The sequence below is a fragment of the Pinus tabuliformis genome, chromosome 5_1 (genome assembly GCF_031772625.1).
Source record: "Pinus tabuliformis cultivar Carrire ecotype Pingquan chromosome 5_1, CPIR1, whole genome shotgun sequence".
NCBI classification, from domain to species: domain Eukaryota; kingdom Viridiplantae; phylum Streptophyta; class Pinopsida; order Pinales; family Pinaceae; genus Pinus; species Pinus tabuliformis.
Genome location: NC_142305.1, coordinates 984,040,216 through 984,065,371, shown reverse-complemented (window position 1 = coordinate 984,065,371; position 25,156 = coordinate 984,040,216). Strand labels below are relative to the sequence as shown.

At 41.2% G+C, this 25,156-nt stretch overlaps 1 protein-coding gene across 3 annotated transcripts in view; it reads right to left on the bottom strand.

The window, feature by feature from the left end:
• Positions 1 to 25,156, bottom strand: part of LOC149168030 (protein N-terminal asparagine amidohydrolase family protein) — a 463,798-nt gene that overhangs the window by 353,360 nt on the left and 85,282 nt on the right. For all 3 annotated transcript variants that reach the window (XM_089433302.1, XM_089433303.1, XM_089433301.1), the window contains 4 exons: positions 21,840 to 21,904; positions 21,586 to 21,685; positions 21,285 to 21,368; positions 20,969 to 21,172 (listed from right to left, as the gene is read on the bottom strand). In XM_089433302.1, coding sequence (XP_089289428.1) covers positions 20,969 to 21,172; positions 21,285 to 21,368; positions 21,586 to 21,685; positions 21,840 to 21,904 — 453 coding nt within the window. The remainder of the gene's footprint in view (positions 1 to 20,968; positions 21,173 to 21,284; positions 21,369 to 21,585; positions 21,686 to 21,839; positions 21,905 to 25,156) is intronic.

The window sequence follows — 25,156 nt, the reverse complement described above, 5'->3', positions numbered from 1 at the left end:
CTTTTTATGTTTATGTTCTATCTGCATTTTACTATCATGTTGATGTGATTGCTAAATTGGATATTGATATTGGGCTAATAAAGAAATTGAAGTAAAATTACTCTAAAGCATAGAACATACCATTGTTGCCTAAAATTAGCATGGTATCAGAGCTAAGGTGAAGACAAAAGCCCAAGCAAGAGTGGAAGAGCAATCACCAAAGACAGTTGGACAAAAAAAAAGGTTCAACGGGTTCCTCATTCTACTTCCCAGTTGAAAACAAGCTCCATGATAAATTTGACTATCATGGATGAAAGATGTCTCTTGATTTGACCTTGTAAGAAAAAGAAGTAATGGACTATGTGCAGGGTAAAATCCCTGAACCTCCTTCAAATGCACCAGCTGCTGCGAAGACAAAGTACATTAGGGCTGAAGTCAAAGCAAAGAAGATTATCAGGGATTCCATTGACAAACATATGGTGGCCTACATCTCCAAATTGAAGGCCTCCAAGGAGATCTACGACAAGTTGGTCGGCATGTTCAAAGTTAGTAATGCTAATCAAATTCTATTTCTCAAAAATAAGTTGAAGGATATTAAGAAGGGCAAGGACGAGGATATTCAATCCTATTTCTTGAGGACTACTGAGATCAAGAATGATCTACTCTCGATTGGAGAAGTCATTCCTGACAGGGAACTTACTCTCACCACCCTTTGAGGACTCCCACCTAAGTGGTATGTATTTAGAACCACCGTCCTCAACAATGATCGAATTCCGGGGTTTGAAGAATTGATTTCAAGATGCATTCAAGAAGAAACAAGAATGGTGTAGCAAGAAATGCCTTCTAATAGAAGCAACCCCACTGCATTCTTCGCTCATGCCGAAAGGAGAAATAATGCAGGGTCTAAAGGTCATTTCCATGGAAAGCCTGGATCTTAAGGAGTAAGGAACGGTAGGTGCTTTGTTTGCAATAAGTTTGGCCACTATGCAAGGGAGTGTCCAAATAGAAGGGACACATCGCATGATGATGATCACAATCATTCCAGGGGCAACTTTAACAACAATGATCAAAGGAATGGCGGGTCCAATGGCAAAGGAAAAAGGAATGCAGGACATCAAGGAAATGGTCAACCCTCCAAGAAATCAAGGAACTCCAGGTATGAAGAATCAAATGTTGTTAACAATAAGCAAAAAGAGTACTATCTTATATTGGCCCTCTCCACTGCCTCTCCTCTGGACACTTTGGGAAATTGGTCGGTTGATACTAGTGCCTCAAGGCACTTCACCGAATACAAGGAAACCCTCTCTAATCTGATAGAAAAGGAGACAAACTTGGAGATCCTTGGAGACGATGCCACCTATCCCGTGAAGGGAGTAGGGAATGTTACCCTTCAATTGAATCAAGGTAACACTATTCATTTGCAAGAAGTACTATGTGTACCTGATCTCAAGAAGAACCTGTTGTCCATTTCAGCCATGGACGACAAAGGATTCAAGGTGGCATTCATTGATGGAAAGGTACATGTTTGGAAAAGAAATTTTAAAGATTCTTTTACTCTTGGGTTCAGGGTTGACACTTTGTATCAAGTTGGAGGAAGTCCATTGGGAGCCATGTCTTGCGACACATCTCTACAATCTGAGCTATGGCACCGGAGGTTTGCCAATCTTCATTATAAGGCCCTACTCGATGTGAGACAAATGGTGACAGGTATGCCTGAGTTCAAAGTAGAGAATGAAGGTGTATGTCCGAGATGTGCCGAAGGAAAACTTACAAGGGGACCATTCCCCTCAAGTAATAGCAAGACCACAGATATATTGCAATTGATCCACTCCGACATATCTGGTATGATGCCGCCCACTGGGCTTTGGATTGACGGTGAATGGGTGCCTTGTTAAAGCACTCCTTGGCGATAGGTCACCGGTTCAAATCCCCCGTGGGTATGTAGGTTAGTCTTAACAAGCAAAAAAAAAAAAAAAAAAAAAATCTGGTATGATGCCCATAAACTCTTTGGGAGGATGCTTATATTATCTCACTTTTACAGATGATTATTCTCGCAATACCTAGATCTAATTCTTGAAGAAGAAGGATGAAGTGCTCACCTAGTTCCGACACTTCAAAGCCTTGAGAAAACCAATCCGAGAAGAAAATCAAGATATTGAGGACTGATAATGGGGTCGAGTACGAATCGAATGAATTCCAAGATTATTGCAGAGAAGTTGGCATTAAGAGGGAGACTACAACGCCATACACTCCTTAGCAGAATGGTGTGGTTGAAAGGAAGAATCGCTCTATTGTAGAAGCAGTTTGTGCCATGCTTCATGATCAAGGCTTTCCGAAGTTCCTATGGGCTGAAGCTGCAAATACCACCGTGTATGTTCAAAACTGAAGCCCTCATCAAGCATTGGACTCCAAGACTCCCGAAGAAATGTTCATTGGTAAGAAACCTGATGTCTTTCATTTTAGAATTTTTGGAAGTCCGTATATTTTCATGTGCCGAAAGAGAAAATAAGCAAATTGGGTGCATCTGGGAAGAAAGGAATCTTTATGGGCTATAGTGAAAATTCTAAGGGATATAGAATTTATGTGGCTGGTCAAAACGAAGTTGAGATAAGTCATGATGTCACCTTCGACAAACATATGGCCCTCAGGAAGATCAACAACCTTCCTATCCAAAGGTAGGACAAAGAAGTTGACACCAAAAATCAGGGTGAAAAAGAGGACGAAACAATGCGTGATGTTGATGAACCTATGGATCCTATAGATCCTCCTCCCCATGAGCCTTCCTCCTCCAAGAGGAGACCCTCATGGCTTAGGGAGACTCTCGAAGATGTCGAGAGACATATTGCACCAAGGGGAACTTTCTGTAAAAGCAAGAAGCCAAACAGGTATCAAGGATACTTGATTGTCATGAGCACTATCATTTAAAATGAGCCTTCATCATTCGAAGAAGTCGTGAAGCAACAAGTATGGAAGGATGCTATGAACGAAGACTACCAGTCAATTATGAAGAATGATGTTTGGGATGTGGTCCCTAGACCCTAGGACAAATCGGTTGTCACCTCCAAGTAGCTCTTCAAAATCAAGCATGGAGTTGATGGTAGTGCAGAAAAGTTCAAGGCTCGCTTTGTGTCTCGAGGCTTCTCTCAAAAGGAAGGTGTAGATTACAATGAGATATTTGCACCTGTTGCTCGATACACCACCATCCGCTTGATCATAGCCCTTGTTGCCTCGCAAGGATGGAACCTACATCAAATGGATGTCAAGACCGCTTTCTTGCATGGTTCGATGAAAGAGTAAGTTTGTGGAAAAACCCGATGGGTTTGAGGTTCATGACCGAGAATCTCATGTATGCAAGTTGAAAAAAGCTCTTTATGGATTGAGGCAAGCACACTGGGCTTCGTATGAGAGGATCGATAGTTATCAGATGAAGTTGGGATTCACTAGAAGTGAAGCTGATCCGAACCTTTACTTTAAGGTTAAAAATGATAAACCTCTCATTCTGGTACTTTATGTGGATGACCTCTTTCTGACAGGTGTAGACCCTCTAATTCACAAATGTAAGACGAAGTTGGCTTCTGAATTTGAGATGCAGGACCTAGGACCGATGCACTACTTTCGAGGGTTGGAGGGCTAGCAAAAGCCAAGTGAAATTTTCCTATCTCAAGGAAAATATGTTGTGAAGATATTGGAAAGATTTGGGATACTGGACTGCAAGCCTGTGACTACCCCGATGGAACTTAACTTTAAGAAGTTATATGGTAGTGCTACTGGACCTGAATTGGGAAATGCTTCTGAATATCCGTCAACTCATAGAAGCACTGATGTTCTTGGTGAACTCCCGTCCAGAGATACGTTTTGCAGTTAGCACATTGAGACAATACATGGTTGAGCCTCATCATATACATTGGATTGCTGCCAAGAATCTTCTGAGATATCTTTGGGGCACAATCACTCATGGACTGAGATACACTGCCGAAAATGTGAGGCTGCATGGTTATTCTGATGCTAATTGGGCTGATAGTGTGGTGGATCGCAAGAGAACTTCTGGATGTTGTTTTTCCTTGAGTTCTGCTTCGATATCCAGGATGAGCAAGAAGCAGAAATTGGCTACCTTGAACACCGTTGAGGCCGAATACATAACTGCTAGTATGGCCTCTTGTGAAGCTCTCTGGTTGAGGAAGCTCTTTAGTGAGTTGTTTGGACATGTGTTGGATACCACCGTGATCCTCTGCAACAACCAGAGTGGGGTCCAATTATCAGTGAATCGCGTGTTTCATGATCGCTCCAAGCATATAGATATCAGGTACCACTTTACCCGGGACATGGTACAATGAGGAGCAATAAGGCTTCATACATTGGGACTGATGAGCAGGTCGTCGATATTCTAACGAAGTCCCTGGGGAAGGCCAAGTTCCTGGCCTTTCGAGAACGACTTGGGGTCGTGGAGAGACCCTCTTATGAGGGTCCTGTATGAGATGGACATTGAGCTCTGGGAGCTCCAAGGGGCTTGGGGTACTTCTTGGAGCGATGAGCAACCAAAGGGTGAGTGGTTCAACCTTCCCCTAGTGGTCTGTTGTGTATAGGGTGAGTGGTTCAACCTTCCCCTGTGATACCCCTTGACGACATGTAGGCAGGGAGTGGTTCATCATTCTCCTTCTGAGACATCCTACCCATGCAGTCTGGGACTCATGGGAAGTACCTCTCATTTGGCCAATGAGTAGGGAAATGAGGATAGGGACCATAGTACTATCGATGGACGCATTGTGGACTACCATACTCCCTATACTAGGATGACAGATATTGATCTAGGATCAATGGGAACTGACGACATGTTAGTAAGAGTAGTATGAGACACTCTCTTTTGATTGGAACTGAATTCGGGTCAGTAAGAGTGGTATGAGACACTCTTTTTATTTGGGATTGACTTCGGGTTAGTAGAGAATGGTATGATACATTCTCGATCACTTTTTCTTCCACTTTTTCTCCGAGACTTTCTGATAACCTGGAGAGATTCCTTTTTCTACTGCGTCAGCTCTGCGTGGCTCTACGCAACTCTGGTCCCCCTTTGCGTCATCCTTGTGTCTCTCTGATCTGTGTCTCCCTCTGCAATGTCTCTCAGAGTCCCTGCGTCTCTATGATTTGCGTCTCCCTCTGCGTTGTCTCTCAGAGTCCCTGCGTCACTTCTTCTGAGCTCCTTGACTGTTGCTCATCCCCCCTCTTCCTCCACCCTGCAACTCTCCCTCTGAAATCGATTTCCCTCTCTCTGAGAATTGATTTTCCTTGGGATATTGAGTATCTGTTAGTGTATCTCCAAATGACCCTCAAGTCTTCTCTTATACTTTTCTTGTTGATGAATCAACGGCCGAGATTAAGTCTCTAATCAACGGATAAGATTAAAACAGACTTGATCCTCATCTCTTAGAAGCTTCTCGTCCTTGTCTTTATTAATATCCATTAAATTTTAATATTTTTATTTTCCTAAGTTTAGACTTAGGAACCCATTAAAAATATTAATTATTTTAATAACTCCTCATCCGGATGGAATTTCTCAAAACGATTTATGGGTCTTGGGGATCTCATGTGCCTTAGCCTCTCCTCCAAATTTCAAGGCTAGAGCACATCCGATGCTACCACAAGTCAACAGTCATATGGTTGCAGGTAATATAGATCATCACTTCTATCTTAAGAAGCATTATCGAGGGAAAAGGATCTCCTCCTCTGAAAGGATGCAAAAAGGCATAAGTCACACTAGATGAAATCAACATAATATGTCCTCATATAAAGTATGAGGTGGTTGACTATGATTACTCTGATTAGAAACCCCTAAGAATGGAATGTGTGAGGAAGGAAGAGATCATGAGCTTTGCAACCATGATGAAGGCAATCAACATCCAAAATACCAAGAAGAGTTGACTAGGAAATCTCCCTGAAATATGAGAAGACTCTGATGGAAGTCTGGAAAAGATAGAGACCCTTGACAATGTATATCTTTGGGAAATGTGTCAACAAGTATGCAGGATGTTGATACCTACAGAAAGATGTCATGATAAAGAGCCATCTCGAAAGGTACGATTTGATTTAATGCCATGTTTTGATTTCTTGAATAATATCTGGATGAGTTTATGCAGGACTACTGGAACAAGAGTTGTAAGCGCAAGTACAACTAAGCATTCATGTGGTGGATGGAAATTCCTGAAAGAAGCATGAGGAAGAAGTAGCCATATGATGAAGGTTCTGGATATGTATCAAGAAGGCCACTTTCCATGAAGAAAGGAGTGACATGACGAACCAAGAAGGAAAGTGATGGATGGCCAAAGCCCTACACGGAAGAAGCTCGACTGAATTTCATGACATCAAGGAAAGAAGTTGATCAAGCAGTTGAAGGACCCACGAAGAAGAAGTTGTAGAGTCCCTAGCTAAGAGGAAGCTCTGACAAGTCCCTAATTAAGAGGGAGCTTGAATTAGATCACCCCTGATTACAAAGGAGAGATAGTTGTGTTTTTTCTATTTCATGTGTCATGCACTAGACCAGGACTAACAGTCGTAAGTCTAGGTGAAGGCCATGAATGGAAATGTAGACACATGATAGACACAACATTCTTGTCTTCACCTGGGAAGAAAGAATGGAGGGTTGGGTAATCATCTGGCATCTAATACTCTTTGAGGATGTGTAGGGCATCCAAGATAAGAGTAGGCAAGAGGATCGATATTCTTTGAGGGCTGGGAACCCAAGATAAGAGTAGTCCTAGAAAGTAATACTCAGTGAACACCAAAGTGGGTATGTACCTTGAGAGACAATGATGAAGGTGTCTATAAATCATTAGTCTTGCCAGCATTGTAGCTCATGGTCTCATGGAGAGATGGAGTTGTTAGTCAAGGCCTTGCACTGTGACAATGTTGGTTAATATGATGCTATACAGATGGGATTACCAATCTAATTCCTTTTATGAGAAATTATTCAGATTGCGAATGACCAAGTACCATTGTAAATACCTCCCTAGTTAAGAGGAGTGTTGAAGAAAAGTGTAACTAGGTTCGATATTTGTCAATGTAATTTTGATCTTTGTACTTGTCAAGAGAAAGAAATATTATTTTTGTAAATTGATGAATGAGTTTTTTGTTCATTCCATAGGTCTAGGAAAGTCAAAGAGTTAAAATCATGTTAAACAGCTCTTCTTGAGCATTTATGTAATGTACATGGGTCAACCTAGTGTCAAGTAACCCTCCAAGACAAGCACCATCCTCCAAAGAAGAAGTTTGCCTGCAAAAACGATGTGAAAGTCAGCCAAGTTGGCCTATAGATGACAAGTCAGCTCAGAGAATAAGTCACAATGATTCACCATGACATGTCGACTTAAATAGGTGGGTCAAACCACTATAAATAGGTGAGTGAACTCAGAGTCAAAGCAAGAAAAATTCGGATACATCTCTGAAGCTTCGATGGCACAGTAGATAAAGAAATCTCGCATGAAGACAAGGTTACAATGCTTCGATGGAAGAAGGATTCTACGATCTTCGATGGGTATAACAGTATCACACAAACACGATCTCGGCACTCTGTCTTGATGAAGGAGGAACACACTCTGTCTCGACAGCCTTATGTTATCTCCACGCAAACACTGTCTCAACATTCCTGTCTCGATGCTCTGTCTCGGTAGATGCTCTGTCTCCTTCTCGATGATAACAATCTCAGGATCGAAGTCACTGAAATACTCTCGGCACACTTGTGATGAAGGATCACGTGACATCTGAGCCACCGTCTCGCCATAGCTGTGTAACACACTCTTGCAAATTTAGAACGCAATTATAATAAATCTTTGCCTCGGTACATAGTCACGACATAACAATGATGGTCTCGAAGATAGATAGACACAGCATAATTATGAAGTCTAAGATCTCAGTCATATATTCACAGTCTCGACATACTTGTAGATACAGTTACAATCTCTGCATAGTGACAATTATGATTATCATGATTCTGAAGAAGATAAGGAGAAGATCTCGGTAATGGAGCAGCAACAATGATCTAGTTGACATTATGAAGATCTCATTGAAGGAACAACAGTATAGCAGCAGTGATGATCTCGACAGTGACAAAGCAGAGGATTGGTGTCTTGGTCTTGGAGTGGCTTAGTAAGTCAAGGGTCGTGGTCTTGGTGTTCGTCAATAGGAATCTCTATAAGAATAATTTTGTGCGGTTTTCCACTCCAAGATGGAGAGGTTTTGGCCTTGGCAGAATTCCATATCTTGTGCTCTTGTCTCTTTACTTTGATAGCTATTTGTTGAAGTAAGAAATACTCACACTAATGATAATAAGCAAAAGATTGTGCTAATAATCTAAAGACAAAATGCCTCACAAATAGTTATCATGCAAGATGAATCTCATTAACTCCCTGCCCTAGATTCTTCAACATAGGGATGGCATGGTCTACTGCCGAGAGAGCATATGTTCCACCCCTGGGCTCACACTTGGGGAGGTGATCACTAGGGAGCTACATGATACACTTTTGGCGAGGCAGTTTGAGGCGCTACAGGAGCCTGAGGGACAGTGGATGGTAGACTTCGTCTACAGGAGGGTGCCCCAACTCCGAGCTATGTACAAGAGTATCATCAGGAGTTGGGATAACATATTTCACGGTATGGGCTGGCAGGAGGAAGGTAGGTTGGCACGCTTGAGACAGATTCTTAGCACTTGGGGTCCACCTATGGGAGACATACAGGGGTTAGAGACAAGGGTCGGATGGGTTCTAGCAGGTATCAGTGCTACGCAGTGGCAACCCATGGAGAGTAGAAGTTGTGAGCTCCCAATATGGCTAGGGGATCCAGGGATCCGGTTGGCAAGAGGATCCCTCCACTTATCGATGGGCAGGGTTACGATGGAGGTTGATCCAACTTTTTCTAGGTTGACACATGGAGAGTCGTTGAGACCTTCGTCATATGGCGAGGAAGGTTGCCGCTCAGGATCGAGGCTAGTCGTAGAGTGGTGGACTCGAGCATTGCAGAGTTTCCCTGGCAGGTTGGTCATAGCATTGATCGGGACAGATATAGTGGTCGAGCGTTACCGAAGAGGAGGCTCTGGTATGAGCATGTTGAGCAGTCGAGCATGACCAGGGTGTCAGGATGTCAGCAAGATAGGTTCCTTCTGCAACTGGCAAGGGATTCCAACATAGTAGGGCTAAGTAGTTCAGCTACCTGTAGAGGTGAGTTGGTTTCTATATGGGAGGGTCATCCATATCTTCCATTTGCTTTTAGTGATTCGTTGATGGTGTGAGGAACACCGGTGCGACAAGGTGATCGGCAGGAGGAGATCAAGGGAGGCTTGGGCAGACGAGGGTTAAATCCCACCAGGATTGGATTGCATACTCAAGAGTCCACCCCTGAGGTGCACGAGAGGGACTATTCGATAGAGCAGTTTCATGAGGAGATGATCAGGATCTTATACTACCATGATGCTCTACTTAGTGGCGACATGCAGAGGGCATCAAGAGCCTATGATGAGCTGGACAGTGAGTGGAGCAAGGGATGCTTCACGCTGATCAGGGTGGCTTGGGATCTTGGCAGGGCAAGGCAAAGATTAGAGATGACTCGGTGGCACATTTGGGACCCCGGTATTGTTTGCAGTGACTTTCTGGGTCGGCTGATAGAGGGGGTGCTTGTTCAACCATTGCTTGAGGACAAGCAATTTTTGGTGGGGAGGACTGTAATGTCCCCAATTAATTAATATGGTTAAGAAGAAATTCCATTTTTACAATTTTGACCATCAAGAGATATTTTGGCATTAGAACTTAGGAAAGGTGGATTAGGAGGACCCCACTTGGCTTTTTAGGAAAAGAAGGCTTCCAAACATTAGAAAAGGTAATAAATCAAAGTGCAAGTGGAATGTGGGGGCCACTCCAAAGGGAATTCGTACCCCTTAGGAGAGTTCAAACTTGTGGGGAGAAAGAGGAGAGGGAAATCAAATTGTGGGGGCCAAATGAAGGAATACAAGGGGCAACAAGATAAATAGAGGTGGAGGGCCACATTTTAGGGATCTTTTGCTAATTTGATATATGAATCATAGTTTGCTCAAGCTGTTTTGCTGGGTCAACAGAGTGTTGTTCAGCACTCAAATCTCGACTCCTACTTCAATGGACTTCGAGTGCCACCCTAGGGGAGACATTTCCACACTTGTGAGCTAGTCCAAGAGTATTATACAGAGGAAATCTAACTATTCCGAGGGCAGATTGGACGCAAAAGGGAAGTACGCACTTCCCAGGACAGGGAGCTTCAGAGAAGCATTGGTTTCGGACTTTTGGGGACATAATTGCCTTGGATTTTGCTACACTTGGGTGGATTTTATCGGGTTAAATCAATGGTTGGTCATTTGGACGAAATTCTTCCTCCAGTGCACACGCAAAGAGTCTTACTGGGCCTGCGCAGTCATTAGAGGAGCACGTCAATTGTGGAGGCTTGTACCGGAGTTGGGGGATGAAGCTTTGCAAGGGGGCATAAGAATAATTCTTGGAGGTATCCTCAGTTAATTTTGGAGGGCTTTGGCAGCTATTTACCAGCAGTATGAATTACCCAACTGTAGAGGGTGCTCAAATTATTTGGGGCCAATTTTGGAAGGTTGGAATTAGGCCCAACCCTCTCTAGGTTTTTCTGGGACTGAGGAGAGGCCAAGATTAATTTGGCTAAATTTTTTGAGCACTCTAACACGGTCAAACAGGGGTTTCTTCCCAACCAGCAATTGTTGGTAATATTGTTCCATTTTGTGGGTTTTTTGGTTTGAAGGATTGGGACCAATTCCTTTCTGGGTCTTGTGGGAAAAATTAAGAGGAAGCTACAGCAACAATTTCAGGCCAATCTGTGCATTCCAGCAAGGGACTCGAACCAATTCCAGATAGCAACAATGGCACAATTTCTAGGTCGGTGTAGAAGCTAATTTTTGGGCACTCGTGGAAGGTTGAGGAAAGGAGTTTGGGAGCTGGGTTGTGCTAGGAGTTTGAAGAGATCATCTGGGAGCGGAGTTCAGCATTTTTGGGGGAATAGGAAGGCTGCTTCAGCACATTTCCAGACAAACCGTATTTTCCAACTAGTTTGAGGAGGATGTGGTATTTGGGGTTGATTTTTGGAGGTCAGAACTAGGCCAAACCCTTTTGGATTTTGGTGGGTTTATTGAGAGGAGCCTGAGGATAAATTTGCAGAACTTTCTGAGAACCGAAGGTGGGACTTTTCAGCAGCATATTTCCAACAGACCATGTAGTTTTCTGGGGCAGCGCAGGGCCTATGTAGGCAGCTCACACTCTCTTCTGGGCAATCTTTTTTCTCAACTGGGTGTTGTCAAGCTTTCCCTTAGGCAAGCCCAAGTGCACTCCTTCCATAACATTGTACTCTTGCTCCATATATTTAATAAAACGGCTCAGCTGCGTTGTATTTGTGGAGATTTCATGGGTGTTCACTGACTTTCGGAAATTTTGTGCTTGCATGTGTTATTTGCTTTGTATATTACTATTTTTCCTATTTCGGAACATTACAACCCCAAAGTCTTTATTATGATAGAAGAAATAGTTCCTAGCAGAACAATCGTTTACACATGCTTCAGCAGCAATTTCTTTTCCAGAAATCAGATTGCTAGAGACTCAAATGACTCTCTAATTTATAGATAAATCCTCCAAGTGAAAAATAACAACTAGTTTCTTTAATCCTTGTCAAAATAATCTTGGTCGTCGAAAAATACTTTATCATTTTTTAATCTTAGCCGTTGAATTTTATTTTTGAAGAATTTTCGAATTTATCATTTAATTCCATTTTAATTAGCTCAAAATTAATTATTTTGAGTTAATTTCCTCAAAAATTTGACTTTGACTTAACCACCAAGGCCCAAGGGTCCAATTTTTCTTGAAATATCCAATATTCCCTTGGTGGAGGACCTCCAAAAATTAATTCTTTTAAGACCCACGAATTTTTCACTTGGAGAATTTAATTTTCCTAAGACATTTTAATTTTGACTCTAATTAATTAAATTTCTGGCTTAGGATTTTAATTTAATTTTGCTAGAAAATTTAATTAATTGACACATGAGGGGATTAATTATTTTTTCCACCCTCTAATATTTTAACCATGGTGTCTAAGTATGAGGGACCATGCATTAAAATATTTTTTACATAAGATTTACAATTTCAACCCTCAAAGGGGGATACCCGTTCGGCTTAGACCCTCAAAAAACATACCCAATCTACGACACAATATGAGCTAGTAGACCAAGTGATTTGTAATAAAATAATTTAGCCAAATAACTTAAATTATTCTCAAATAACTTTTATATAAGACTCGACTAAAACACTAGGACTCACCTAAGACTTTAACGAAGAATTCCACCCTAGCTTTGGGGTGAGATTGGAGGAAAAAACTCTGTTGACCATTCGTGTTTAGAAACACAAATGATTTAGTGAGAGAAAAACCTCCTAGGATGAAACTCTCTATGAAATTCCATCACTGCAACAACTAATTTATTTTACCTACTTATTTCTCGATAAGTTATTTATGAATATCCTTCAGTAAACATTAAAATAAATTATGTTGCAGATATCACATCATAATACAGAAACAAACACATGCACAAGAATTAACACATCGACACAAATATTTTGGACAATCAGTCCCCGGAAAAACCCAATGTGAGAAAATCGGTGCAGCAAGGGAGGATTTTATTATTCAGCAATTCTTCTGTTAAAATTGACAACTAAAGCCAAACTTCATGTGGGTCATCTTATTCATGGCTGATAATATTTGTATTAGATTCCTTTCATCGAGAGGTGTAGGATTGATCTAAAGATCATCCGATTCTGATAAGTATTTATTTTGATTATGGAATTATTATCAAGCTGACCTACAACTCATGTAGGCTTAAAAGCCCAACAGTCGCATCTATTCAAACATCAACAGTTGTGTATAAATACAGGAGGACTTTTCCTCATTTGCACTCACTCATCTCATCACATCTCTCTCTCTCTCCTGCGCAGAAAAGAGGCTCTTCTCTACTGCGCAGAAAAGAGACTCTCTCTCACACATGTGGAAGGAAGCTGTTGAACCTGAAGCTGCAACTGCAGATCCAAAGTTTGACCAGCGTTGACCATCAGATCTCCTCCTCTGAACTGTGTTGTAGGTTCATCTGGACCTCCTCTGAAGGCTGCATTTTTTGGTGGTGGAATCAAGCCAATCTGACAGTTGGTTTGCGAGATATCGACTGCCCAAGTTTTGAAGATGAAGCCGCTAACGTTGATGTTGCTGATCTAGGGTTTGCTACTATTGATAGAAATCAGATTTATTGTATTATTTCTCTCTGCTGAATTATTGAAGATAAAAGAAGATTTGATCAAAGGGTTTCCCCACACATTGTGGGGTTTGTCCCTGGCTAGCCGCCACATCTTGTGTCTCTTGTCTTGGCTTGTTTTCTATTGATCGTTTAATGTTCTATCTGCACTTTACTTATGCACATGTGATTGCTAATCTATGAATAATAACAAGAAAGAAAAGTAGATTGCTCTAAGCATTGAACATACCATAACTTAACATGGTATCAGAGCTGAGGTGAAGACAAAGCTCGAGCAAGAGCAAGAGCAATCACCGAAGAGAAGATTGGCAAGGCTATCCTAAAAGAACTATGGGGTCCTCATCACTCTTTCCTACCGCGGACAAGCTCCATGAGAAAGCTGACTATCACGGATGGAAGATGTCTATCGTTCTAACCCTAGAAGATCAAGGAGTGTTGGACCGTGTGAGAGGCAATATTGTTGAGCCTCCATCAAATGCATCTACTGCTACCAAGAACAAATGGAAAACCGAAGAAGTCAAAGCAAAGAAGATCATCCAGGACTCGATTGACAAGCACTTGGTGGCCTACATCTCTGACCTGAACACCTCCAAGGAAATCTATGATAGACTGGTGAGTTTATTTAAAGTTAATGATGCAAATCAAGTTTTGTTTCTTAGAAATAAGTTGAAGGAAATTAAGAAGGGTAAAGATGAGAGTATGCAAGCATACTTCTCAAGGATCACCAAAATCAGGAACGATCTCCTATCTATTGGGAAGACTATTACTGACAGGGAAATGGCACTCATAACTCTTGGAGGATTACCATCCGAATTGTACGTGTTCAGGACTACTCTTCTGAACAATAATGTAATTCCTGGTTTCGAGGAATTAATGGCTAGATGCATTCAAGAAGAAACAAGGGTAGAAGAGCAAGAAATGCCCATGCCTAAAGGTCCTCCTGTTGCCTTTTCTTCTCATGCTAAGAAAAGAAATAATTTCGAGACTAAATCAAAAAGAAAGGTTGGACCTAAGGGAGGAAGAAAAGGACGATGTTACGTTTGCGATAAAGAGGTCACTATGCAAGGGAGTGCCCTGGTAGAAAGGACTCACACCGGGATGATGATCAAAATCCCTCTCATGGCAATCAAAGGAATGGAAAATTCAATAGCAAAGGTAAAAGGAATGTTGGAAATCAAGGAAGAGGACAACCATTCAAGAAGGCTAGAAATTTCAGGTATGAATCCAACATTGTTGAAAATAAGAAAGATGAATATTATCTACCAGCTACTCTATCTACCTCTGCTCCTTCGGACTCAATAGGAATTTGGCTCATTGATAGTGGTGCCTCAAGGCACTTCACTGGTTACAAAGAAGTTCTCCATAATATGATAGAGAAAGAAACTAACCTGGAAATTATCCTTGGAGATAATATGAAATATCCCTTGAAAGGTGTAGGCAATGTCTCTCTCAAATTGAATCAAGGTAATATGATCCACTTACAGGATGTATTATATGTACCTGACCTCAAAAAGGACCTCGTGTCCATCTCGGCAATGGAAGACAAAGGCTACAAGGTGACCTTCAACAATGGCAAGGTACGTGTATAGAAAAATAATGTTAAAAATGCCTTTACTCTTGGGTTTCGTGTTGATTCATTATATCAGGTCGATGGAAGTCCGCTAGGTGTCATGTCTTATGACACATCTCTTCAGTCCGAACTTTGGCATCAAAGGTTTTCCGACCTTCATTATAAAGCTCTACCTAATGTAAGACAAATGGTGACAGGGATGCCCGAATTCCGAGTAGAGAAAGAAGGTGTATGTCCAGGATGTGCCGAAGGAAAGCTCAAAAGGCGGCCATTCCCCTCAAGCCAAAGCAAGACCTCCGATATATTACAGTTGGTTCACTCAGGCATACCCGAGGCTAGCATTAAGAGGGAGACTACTACACCACATACTCCTGAGCAGAATGGTGTGGCGGAAAGGAAGAACCGTACGATTGTGGAAGTTGTCCGTGCCATGCTCCATGATCAAAGACTTCTAAAGTTTCTATGGGTAGATGATGTAACAATGCCTGATGTGGAGGAACCTATGGATCCTATTTATACACCTAAGCCTTACTCTTCTAGGAAGAGGCCTTCATGGCTTAGGGGGCTACTTGATGATGCTGAAGGACATGCTGCACCCCGAGGAACCTTCCGTGAAAGTAAGAAACCTAACAAGTATCAGGGATACCTATCCATCATGAGCACGATCATACAAAATGAGCCTTCATCGTTCTCAGATACCGTCAAGCATCAAGTATGGAAGGACGCTATGACCGAAGAATATGAGTCTATTATGAAGATGATGTCTGGGAAGTAGTTCCCAAACCCACGGATGAGAAATGTCACTTCTAAATGGCTTTACAAGATAAAGCATGCAGCAAATGGAAGTACTGAAAAGTATAAGGCTCGTTTTGTTGCTCGTGGTTTCTCCCAGAAGGAAGGTATAGACAATGATGTGATATTTGCACCTGTTGCCAGATATACAACCATCCGCTCGATCATAGCCCTTGCGGCTTCACAAGGATGGAACCTACATCAGATGGATGTCAAGATCGCGTTCTTGCACGGTTCAATCAAAGAAGAGGTTTATGTAGAGCAACCCGAAGGATTTGAGATTTATGATCGAAAATCTCATGTATGTGGGTTGAAGAAGGCTCTCTATGGGCTGAAGCAAGCACCCCGAGCATGGTATGAGAGGATCAATAGCTACTTGATGAAGCTGGGATTCACTAGGAGTGAAGTCGATCCTAACCTTTACTTTAAGGTTGAAGATGACAAGCCTCTCATACTGGTGTTGTATGTGGATGACATCTTTCTAACAGGTGCAGACCCTCTCATTCACAAATGTAAGAGGGAGTTGGCTTCTGAATTTGAAATGAAGGACCTAGGACTTGAAGTGTGGCAGAAGCCAAGGGAAATTTTCCTATCTCAAGGAAAATATGTGGTGAAGATTCTGGAAAGATTTGGTATGGTGGACTGCAAGCCTGTAACTACCCTAATGGAGCTTGACATCAAGAAGTTAAGCGATAGTGATGGACCTGTTTTACGAAATGCTACCGAGTATCAACAACTTGTCGGAGCATTAATGTTCTTAGTGAACTCTCGTCCAGATATATGCTTCACAGTCAACGAGTCAACATATGGTTGAACCTCACCACATACATTGGATTGGTGCTAAGAATCTGTTGAGATATCTTCGTGGCACAATCACTTATGGGTTAAGATACACTGCCGAAGATGTGAGACTACTTGGATACACTGATGCTGATTAGGCAGGCAATGTGAAGGACCGTAAGAGCACTTCCAGGTGTTGTTTCTCCTTGGGATCTGCTTCGATATCTTGGATGAGCAGGAAGCAGAAGTCGGTGGCCTTGAGCACCACTGAAGCAGAGTATATTGCTGCTAGCATGTTCTCCTGTGAGACAGTCTGGTTGCGAAGGCCCTTCAGTGAGCTGTTTGGATTTACATTGAATAGCACTGTGATCCTATGTGACAACCAGAGTGGGATTTGTTTGTCAGAGAATTCCGTATTTCATGATCGCTCCAAGCATATCGATATCAGGTATCACTATATTCGAGATATGGTGCAGCAGGGAGCTATAAGGCTCCAACATATTGGTATAGATGAATAGGTCGCTGACATTCTGACAAAGCCCCTAGGGAAAGTAAAATTCTTGACTTTCCGAGAACAACTTGGTGTTGTTCAAAGACCCTCCGATGAGGGTCCTGTATGATGCATTGAGCTCTGGGAGCTCCGGGGGGGTGCGGGGTACTTCTTGGAGCGACATATGACCACAGGGTGATTCACTATCCCCTGGTGGTGTACATGTACACCCCGTGGCGACTATGTAGCAGGATGATTGGTTCTCCTGTGAGGTCTGGATGATGTGTTCTCCATGATGACTATGTAGCAGGATGATTGGTTCTCCTATGAGGTCTGGATGATGTGTTCTCCATGACAATTATGTAGCAGGATGATTAGTTCTCCTGTGAGGCCCAGATGATGTGTTCTCCATGGTGATTGTGTAGCAGGATGATTAGTTCTCCTGTGAGGACGGGATTGATTAAGTTCTCCTGTCAAGGCATCCTACCCATGTAGTCAGGGACTCATGGGAAGTACCTCTCATCTGATCAATGAGCAGGGAAATGAAGTTAGAGACCATAGTAGTATCGATGGACGCATCATTGTATCTACCATACTCCCTACGCTAGGATGACCTTCATTGATCTGGGATCAATGATACTGGTCTGGGACCAGTGGTAGGAGTTGTACCCACTATGACGCTGACTTCAGGTCGGTTGAGACTGGTCTGGGACTAGTGGTACATACTCTGACACTGACCTCGGCTCGATGCAGTACTGGTCTGGGACCAGTGAGAGTGGTACATACTATGACGCTGATTTCGGGTCAGTTGAGACTGGTCTGGGACCAGTGGTACACTCTCTGAGACTGCGACACTGGACTGGGACCAGTGGTAGGAGTGGTACCTACTATGACGCTGACTTCAGATCGGTTGAGACTGGTCTAGGACCAGTGGTACACTCTCTGAGACTGTGATACTGGTCTGGGACCAATGGTAGGAGTAGTACCCACTATGATGCTGACTTCGGGTTGGTTGAGACTGGTCTAGGACCAGTGGTATGCACTCTGAGACTGACTTTGAGTCAGTGGAGGATGATACTGGGATGGGACCAGTGGTAGGAGTTGTACTCACTATGATGCTGACTTCGAGTTGGTTGAGACTGGTCTGGGACTAGTGGTACATACTCTGAGACTGACTTTGAGTCAGTATGATACATCCTCGATCATTTATTCTTCTTCATAATTCGGACAAAAGCAGAGCATAACAGAACAGAGCAGAGCAGAGCAGAACAAAGCAGAGCAGTACAGATCAGTACAGGGCAAAAAAAGACAAAGCAGACCAGGCAAAATAGAGCAGAGCAGGGCAAGGGTCAGGCTGTACAGGGCAGTGCATTTGATGGATGAATAGTAGCAACCGACAGACAGATTACAGATGAAGTTCTCCCTAGTTGTGTGGGAGTGTTAAAATTGGCAACTAGGGCCAAACATCATGTGGATCATCTTATTCATGGTTGATAATATTTTTATTATATTCTTCTCGTCGAGAGGTGTAGGATTGATCTAAAGATCATCCGATTCTGATAAGTATTTATGAAGATATGAATTTATTTTGATTATGGAATTATTATCAAGCCGACCTACAACTAATGTAGGCTCAGAAGCCCAATACTCGCATCTATTCAAACATCAACAGTTGTGTATAAATACAGGAGGACTTTTCCTCATTTGCACTCACTCATCTCATCACATCTCTCTCTCTCTCTCTCTCTCTCTCTCTCTTCTGCGCAGAAAAGAGGCTCTTCTCTATTGCGCAGAAAAGAGACTCTCTCTCACACGTGGAAGGAAGCTACTGAATCTGAAGCTACAACTGCAGATCCAAAGTTTGACCAGCGTTGACCATCAGATCTCCTCCTTTGGACTGCGTTGTAGGTCCATCTGTACCTCCTCTAAAGGCCGCATTTTTTGGTGGTGGAATCAAGCCGATCCGACAGTCGATTTGCGAGATATCGACTACCCTAGTTTTGATGATGAATCTGCTAATGTTGATGTTGTTGATCTAGGGTTTGTTACTGCTGATATAAATCGGATTTATTGTACTATTTCTCTCTGCTGAATTATTGAAGATAAAAGAAGATTTGATCAAAGGGTTTCCCCACACATTGTGGGGTTTGTCCCTGGCTAGCCGCCACATCTTGTGTCTCTTGTCTTGGCTTGTTTTCTGTTGATCATTTAATGTTCTATCTGCACTTTACTTATGCACATGTGATTGCTAATCTATGAATAATAATAAGAAAGAAAAGTAAATTGCTCTAAGCATAGAACATACCATAACTTAACATCTTCAGTACAACTAGGTGCCAAACTGGCTTACCCAACAGAGAGAAAAATTTTCAGCACTTGCCCCAGTCTCAGCGTCAGCCTGGCTGACCTCTGCGTAGCTCCCAGACCCTCTGCGTTAGCCCCTACCTCTCGGCATCAGCACTGGGCCTCTCTGCGTCACCCACACAGGCCCTCCAGTGACTGCGTAGTTTGCAGCCTCTGCGTCTGCCTCTCCAACCTCTACGTTGTTCCCGTGGTGTTGTTTCCGACTCTCTGTTCTGTATTTGTTGCCTCCTGCTGCTCTCCAGACCACTTGTTCAAATTTCTCAGCTAACCCCGCTCCAGAAATCGAACTAACTGGTCTCCCTCAGTGCGTTTTCCAACTAACCCTCAAGCCTCTTCTTATACTTTTCCTGTTGGTCCTTCAACGGCCGAGATTAAATCTCTAATCAACGGCTACGATTAGATTTGGCTTGATCCATGACTTTTGGAAACTTCTAACCCAGTTTTATATTAATACCCATTAATGTTTTATTTTTCCTAAGTTTAGACTTAGGAACTTCAATAAAAATATTAATTATTTTAATATCTCCCAAACCGGTTAGAATCTGCCCAAACCATTTCTGGGTCTTGGAGATCTCATGTGCTTTAGTCTCTCCACCAATTTTCATGGCCAGAGCACATCCGATGCTACCCCAAATCAACACTCTCGCCAAAATAATAGGCTTACCTAGGTTGTTACATACATTCACAGTCTTACTAGCATGATTTATATTACATAACTTGCAAAATGGGTTTACAATGACATATGAACTGTTGATAGATTATCCGATCTTGTTGAAAGAATTTGGTACTTCTGCTTCCTTGGAACTTTGACAAAAACTGTGCAACAGTCCCCAGAAGCTATTAACAAAGAAGGTGAGGGAATAAATCATTCACTTTGTCCCTTTCATACCATTTTTCCTAAGTCCACTCTGCCAAATTTCCTATTTCCCTATACATATATTTCAAACCTTTAGTGGGCAACACTAAACCTTGCTCCAACTCCTCAAGATTCAAGAGAACTCCAATGACGGCAATGGTCTTCTTAAAGGCTATATAAGCCTATCCTTGCAATGTACAAGACACCATTCATATCATGCATGTCAAGGTTATTGGGGACAATTACATTGACAAGTAGCGCCTAAAGAAACAACACATTTCACAAGTGCTTCTATGGATCTGTGCATGTATGTATACCGCCTTCAATTAGACAGTCTTGGTTTTGAATTTATTCCATATTTTGCAACTGCATATATATGTAACTTAAGGCCAAAGAATGTTTCTGGGAAGGATGGAGCATCTTCAATCTTGAATTTGCTAGAATTCCCTGATGATTGAAAACTTTAATCCAAGTTGAGCAATAATAATTAGCATTTAGAATTCCCTGATGATTGAAAACTTTAATCCAAGTCGAGCATTCCACACAACCAGGACTTAGATATCCAAGCTAAGCCCCATAATTGACATAAAAGAGTAATTCCTTGAAAGGAGATATAACAAAATGAGGATGGCAGCATAATTTATGGCCTATGAAACATGGAAATAACGTAATTGTCAAAGATCTATCACTCAAGAGGAAAGCTTCTAGTGAAGAGTTCATTAACCCTCATTTAGGAAAATGGCCTTGCTTATAAAAAAAATTAAACTTCTAAAAATAATTAAAAATATCAAAACAGAAAAGAATAAGAGGAACAAAACTAACCACAAAGCCTCTGATGATAGGGCAAGCAAATCCATTTGGGCCTGTCAATGTATTGTGATTAAGGACACACATCGTTTGAATGTGAAAGCTATAATTCATGCTTTGTAAGACTTCAACAATTCTCAAACACAGAGGCCAGGAATATCCATTCGATACTAGATTATGAATTGACCGGAGTGTAAGCAAAGTGTTATCCCTGCTATGCTGCACCCAGATTCAATTGGATTGGCATCAGTCATAACATTCATTATTTCCTTGTGCAATATTTCTCAAGAGTCCAAAAAATGTTCATTATGCACTAGCGAGGGATTCTCACAGTCTCATTTGTCTCAGAATTATCACGTCCGAAGACTCTCTTAAAAAGTCCATTTGTATCATCAAAACCTCCTATAAGATGTACCTGCAGGTATACAAATTTGTATATAGATCATGTCAGCCCATCGTAGAATGCAAATTAAAAGTTTGTTTTTGACCAAGAAAGAATTACTTCAATAAGACATGCAAAAAATCTATCATCCTAAAAAAAGTTTCATTTCAGTTTGCTATTTTCCTATAATGAAAAATATCAAAGCATATATAAAAAGAAACCCAACAAAACATCGGAAAGGGAAACAGACTTCCAAATCAGCATCATTTTCCTCAGATAACACTGCTGACAGCATTTGCAGCAGACCCATTTCTACACATTCCACAGAGTCTAAATGTCCAACAGATGTCCTGTGGTTTTGCATGTAAAGAGGAATGAGTAGAATATGGGTAAAAGGCCTTGAATTAGATAATCAATGTAAAAGTACAAATTTGCATAATCTCATGAATACCATCTTTAGGAAAATGAACATGAGCAATGGTAATGAAGCTAAAGGAAACTCACATTCCCGTTTTTGGATTTCGAATCACAAGTCCCACACATGTAGTTAACTCATCGGTGCCGACTAACTGCCAATTGATGAACATATTGTTAAAATACCACCACTCAGGTAAAGGATCTATTTGAAAACCACAACCGCATAAAAACTAGCACATTAATTTGTCATTTTAGAGATATAGGCAGCATGCGTTGAATACGAACAATAGACGTAAAGTTTTTTAATGAAGTGCCAAAACTTATAAACATGTCAGATATAAAAGTTAACCATCAAAGGTTACAAGAAACAACTGCTCTCAAGTCAAGGTACTTGAGCTTCTTGTTTATGTATAAGTGTTAACGTAACTAATACTAACCAACTGCCATAAACAATAAAAATATTCTTATAATAGAAAGAGTAACAACACCGGTTGACATAAACACAAAAACTTTGCCATCTAACAAGGGTTTGAAATAAACTTATGAGTTAATCTAGGATTCATACAATTGAGGGTATGCATCAATAATAAATTTATCACATAAATTTAACTTGTAATGCATAGTTGATCCAATATGGATCATAGACAAACGTTGAAAATTGGCTTAGCCGATTGAAGGTTTTTCCAACCAAGGATGAATGTTCATCCTCCAAAACCATGAGACTGCAACCTCAACCCACGGAGAAGAGCTACCATGCCTTGACCATGACCCGTGTAGGTAATCGACCACACCCACAAGTGTTGGAACATTCAACAACACCAAGACTGGGGCTGAATCAATATTAACAATTTTTAACTTCAAAAACTTGTAAATGCATCCACATATATAAAGGAAAGCACATAAATATATAGAGCACAGAGATTTTTACATAGAAGCCCAAAGCGGGAGAAAATAAACGTTATCAGAACTGGACCAGTCATTGAACTAGTAGACCCCCCGAACCGGAAACCAGTAAGAACCATGCGGAAACCAGTAAAAAAACCAGACCAAAAAACCGGTCAACCAAAAACACATAAAATATTCAAATTTTAAAGAAAACCACATATATTCATGTGCATCCATAATACATATTAATCCAATCCATTTATACACAATAAGAAAAAGTTCTCATTTATAGAGGATGTAAGGGTGCAAATAACCAAAATAACACCGAATGCAATCCATATTTGAACCGAAAATACATCAAAAAACAGGACCTAGATGGCCTTTAGCATCCAAAAAAATCATGCTACAACAAATACCTACATATCATCAAAATCTTTGCCTATATTGGGATCTTTGTCATCAATATCACCCTCTAAGCATTAAGATAGGATGACAAATGCTTAGCATGTCAATCCAAGATTTTGTTTAAGTGATGGGTACATTTTTAGTAGGATCACGATAGATGATTTTGTTAATTTTTGAAGCATCGAACAAGTGTTCTTGTCTCGACTTTGGTCAGAGAAGCTAACAAACACTAGAGCTCCAGAACCCAAAAAACATTTCAGGAGAAAACACATAGAGATGGCTCAATTAAGTTAATTAGTCAATAATTAAATATTTCCTAAAGTCTAACTTAGGAAAAGTGATTAATTAATAGGAATTAATTGAGAAAAGGGAGAATTTTGTAGAAACTCACATGAATCGATTTAGAGATGATCTTAGCCATTGATGGGGATTTAATCACGGTCGTTGGTTCACCAATGAGAGATTATAAGAGGATGTCGATAGGGTTGGAGCTCGATAGACTACAGTAGTGAGAGTTCCTTATCAGATCGAGCAACCCAGCTCCAGAGATCGAGCAAGGGAGAGAAGTTCGAGCCAGAAGGAATGTAAGAGTGAGATTGAGGGGGCAGCAGAGTCTTTTCTATCAGAGTTTATTAGAAGCAAAGCAGCATAGCTGGGAGGCCGAATTATTTCTGCAAAGAGGCTGAGTAGCCAGAAACCCTAGTTCGAAGTGCCAGAAAGTGATCGTTTCAATTGTTGGAGGTCGGGAGATCAACTAGAAGGCAGAGCGAGTCACTTACAGGGCCAGAGGGAGGCAGAACGACTCATCTAGAGCCAGCGAGCAAGCAGTGTGAATTATCTGGGTCAAGCAATGCGCATGTCTAGCCAACGCAAGTTGTCGGGAGGAAGTGTGACAAGGTCAGAGGGGTCGATTTCAGTTGCAAAAGGGAGGAATTTCCTCTAAATAATTTTAGCAGTATATTTTCTTGGAGGATAGCCAATTTTGGGCATCCATATTGTACTCAAATTTTTTTTGTTGCATAATAAACTAAACCCTCATCTGCTACATTGGTTCTCCCACATTGGGCTTTTCAGGGGACATTTGTACAAAATAATTGTGTCAAATTTGTGTGTGTGCTCCATATTTTACAATTTCTAGCATTTTATTTTCTGCAATGTTTTTATGGTGAAAATTGCGGTTGTGATTTTATTCGTTATTTGTCGTAGCAAATAAATTGCACTTAATTTTTTAATCAATTAGAAGAATAATTTCCAGTTGTTGCAATAGATTAAAAATTTCACAAAGTTCAACAAAAAATGCCACTAACATGAAGGTAGCCAGAGGCATTGGTGTTATTGATTAAATGCTAGTTCAATACCCTCATGCATGACAAATTTTTCAATGGAAACATTGCAATCCCCCCAATCCTGAAATCCTGAAAAACTATTAAGTCTACTGGATTTTGAGTGAGATCTAAAATTCTTCTTTCTCCATATGAAATCCAATGAAGTCAAGACTCGAAACCACTCTCAAACATCTTGACCCATTTCATGGTAATGTTAAAAATTTAAGCAAAAGGATCAAAATGAAAGATAAAGGAGAATGTCACTTTTACTTTATGAATTTAACATTACCATGAATTGCATAGCAAAAGTAGGGCCACAGGCTTGAATATTAGGCACTTATTGTGGCGTAGTGCCCAACCAAGACAAAAATTAAAAGAAAAAAAAGAAAAATGGACCCTACTTGTTGTGTTCTAGACAGCTTTACTGAACCGGTATCAAACCGGTTAGTTCCATTACAAAACCAACCAAAAATGGTTCAAGTCAATGGTCCAAACCAATTTTTTCCTCAAAATGGTAGGACCGGCCGATTTAGACCGTTTTGGTCAGGTTTTGATAACACTAGAGAAAACCACAGAATGTTTTTCTTAATATATATAGAGAGTACATTCAAATTTATCAGCACCAACTAAAAGGAAGCACGAACTCCCCAATTTATCAACACCAACTGAAAGGAAGCACCTACTACCTCGTTTATCAGTACCAACTCCTTGATTTATCAGCACCAAAGCTTGTACAAGAGTCAATATTAGTCAAAGAAATCCTACCCTCCTGGCAACTACTCCTTTCCC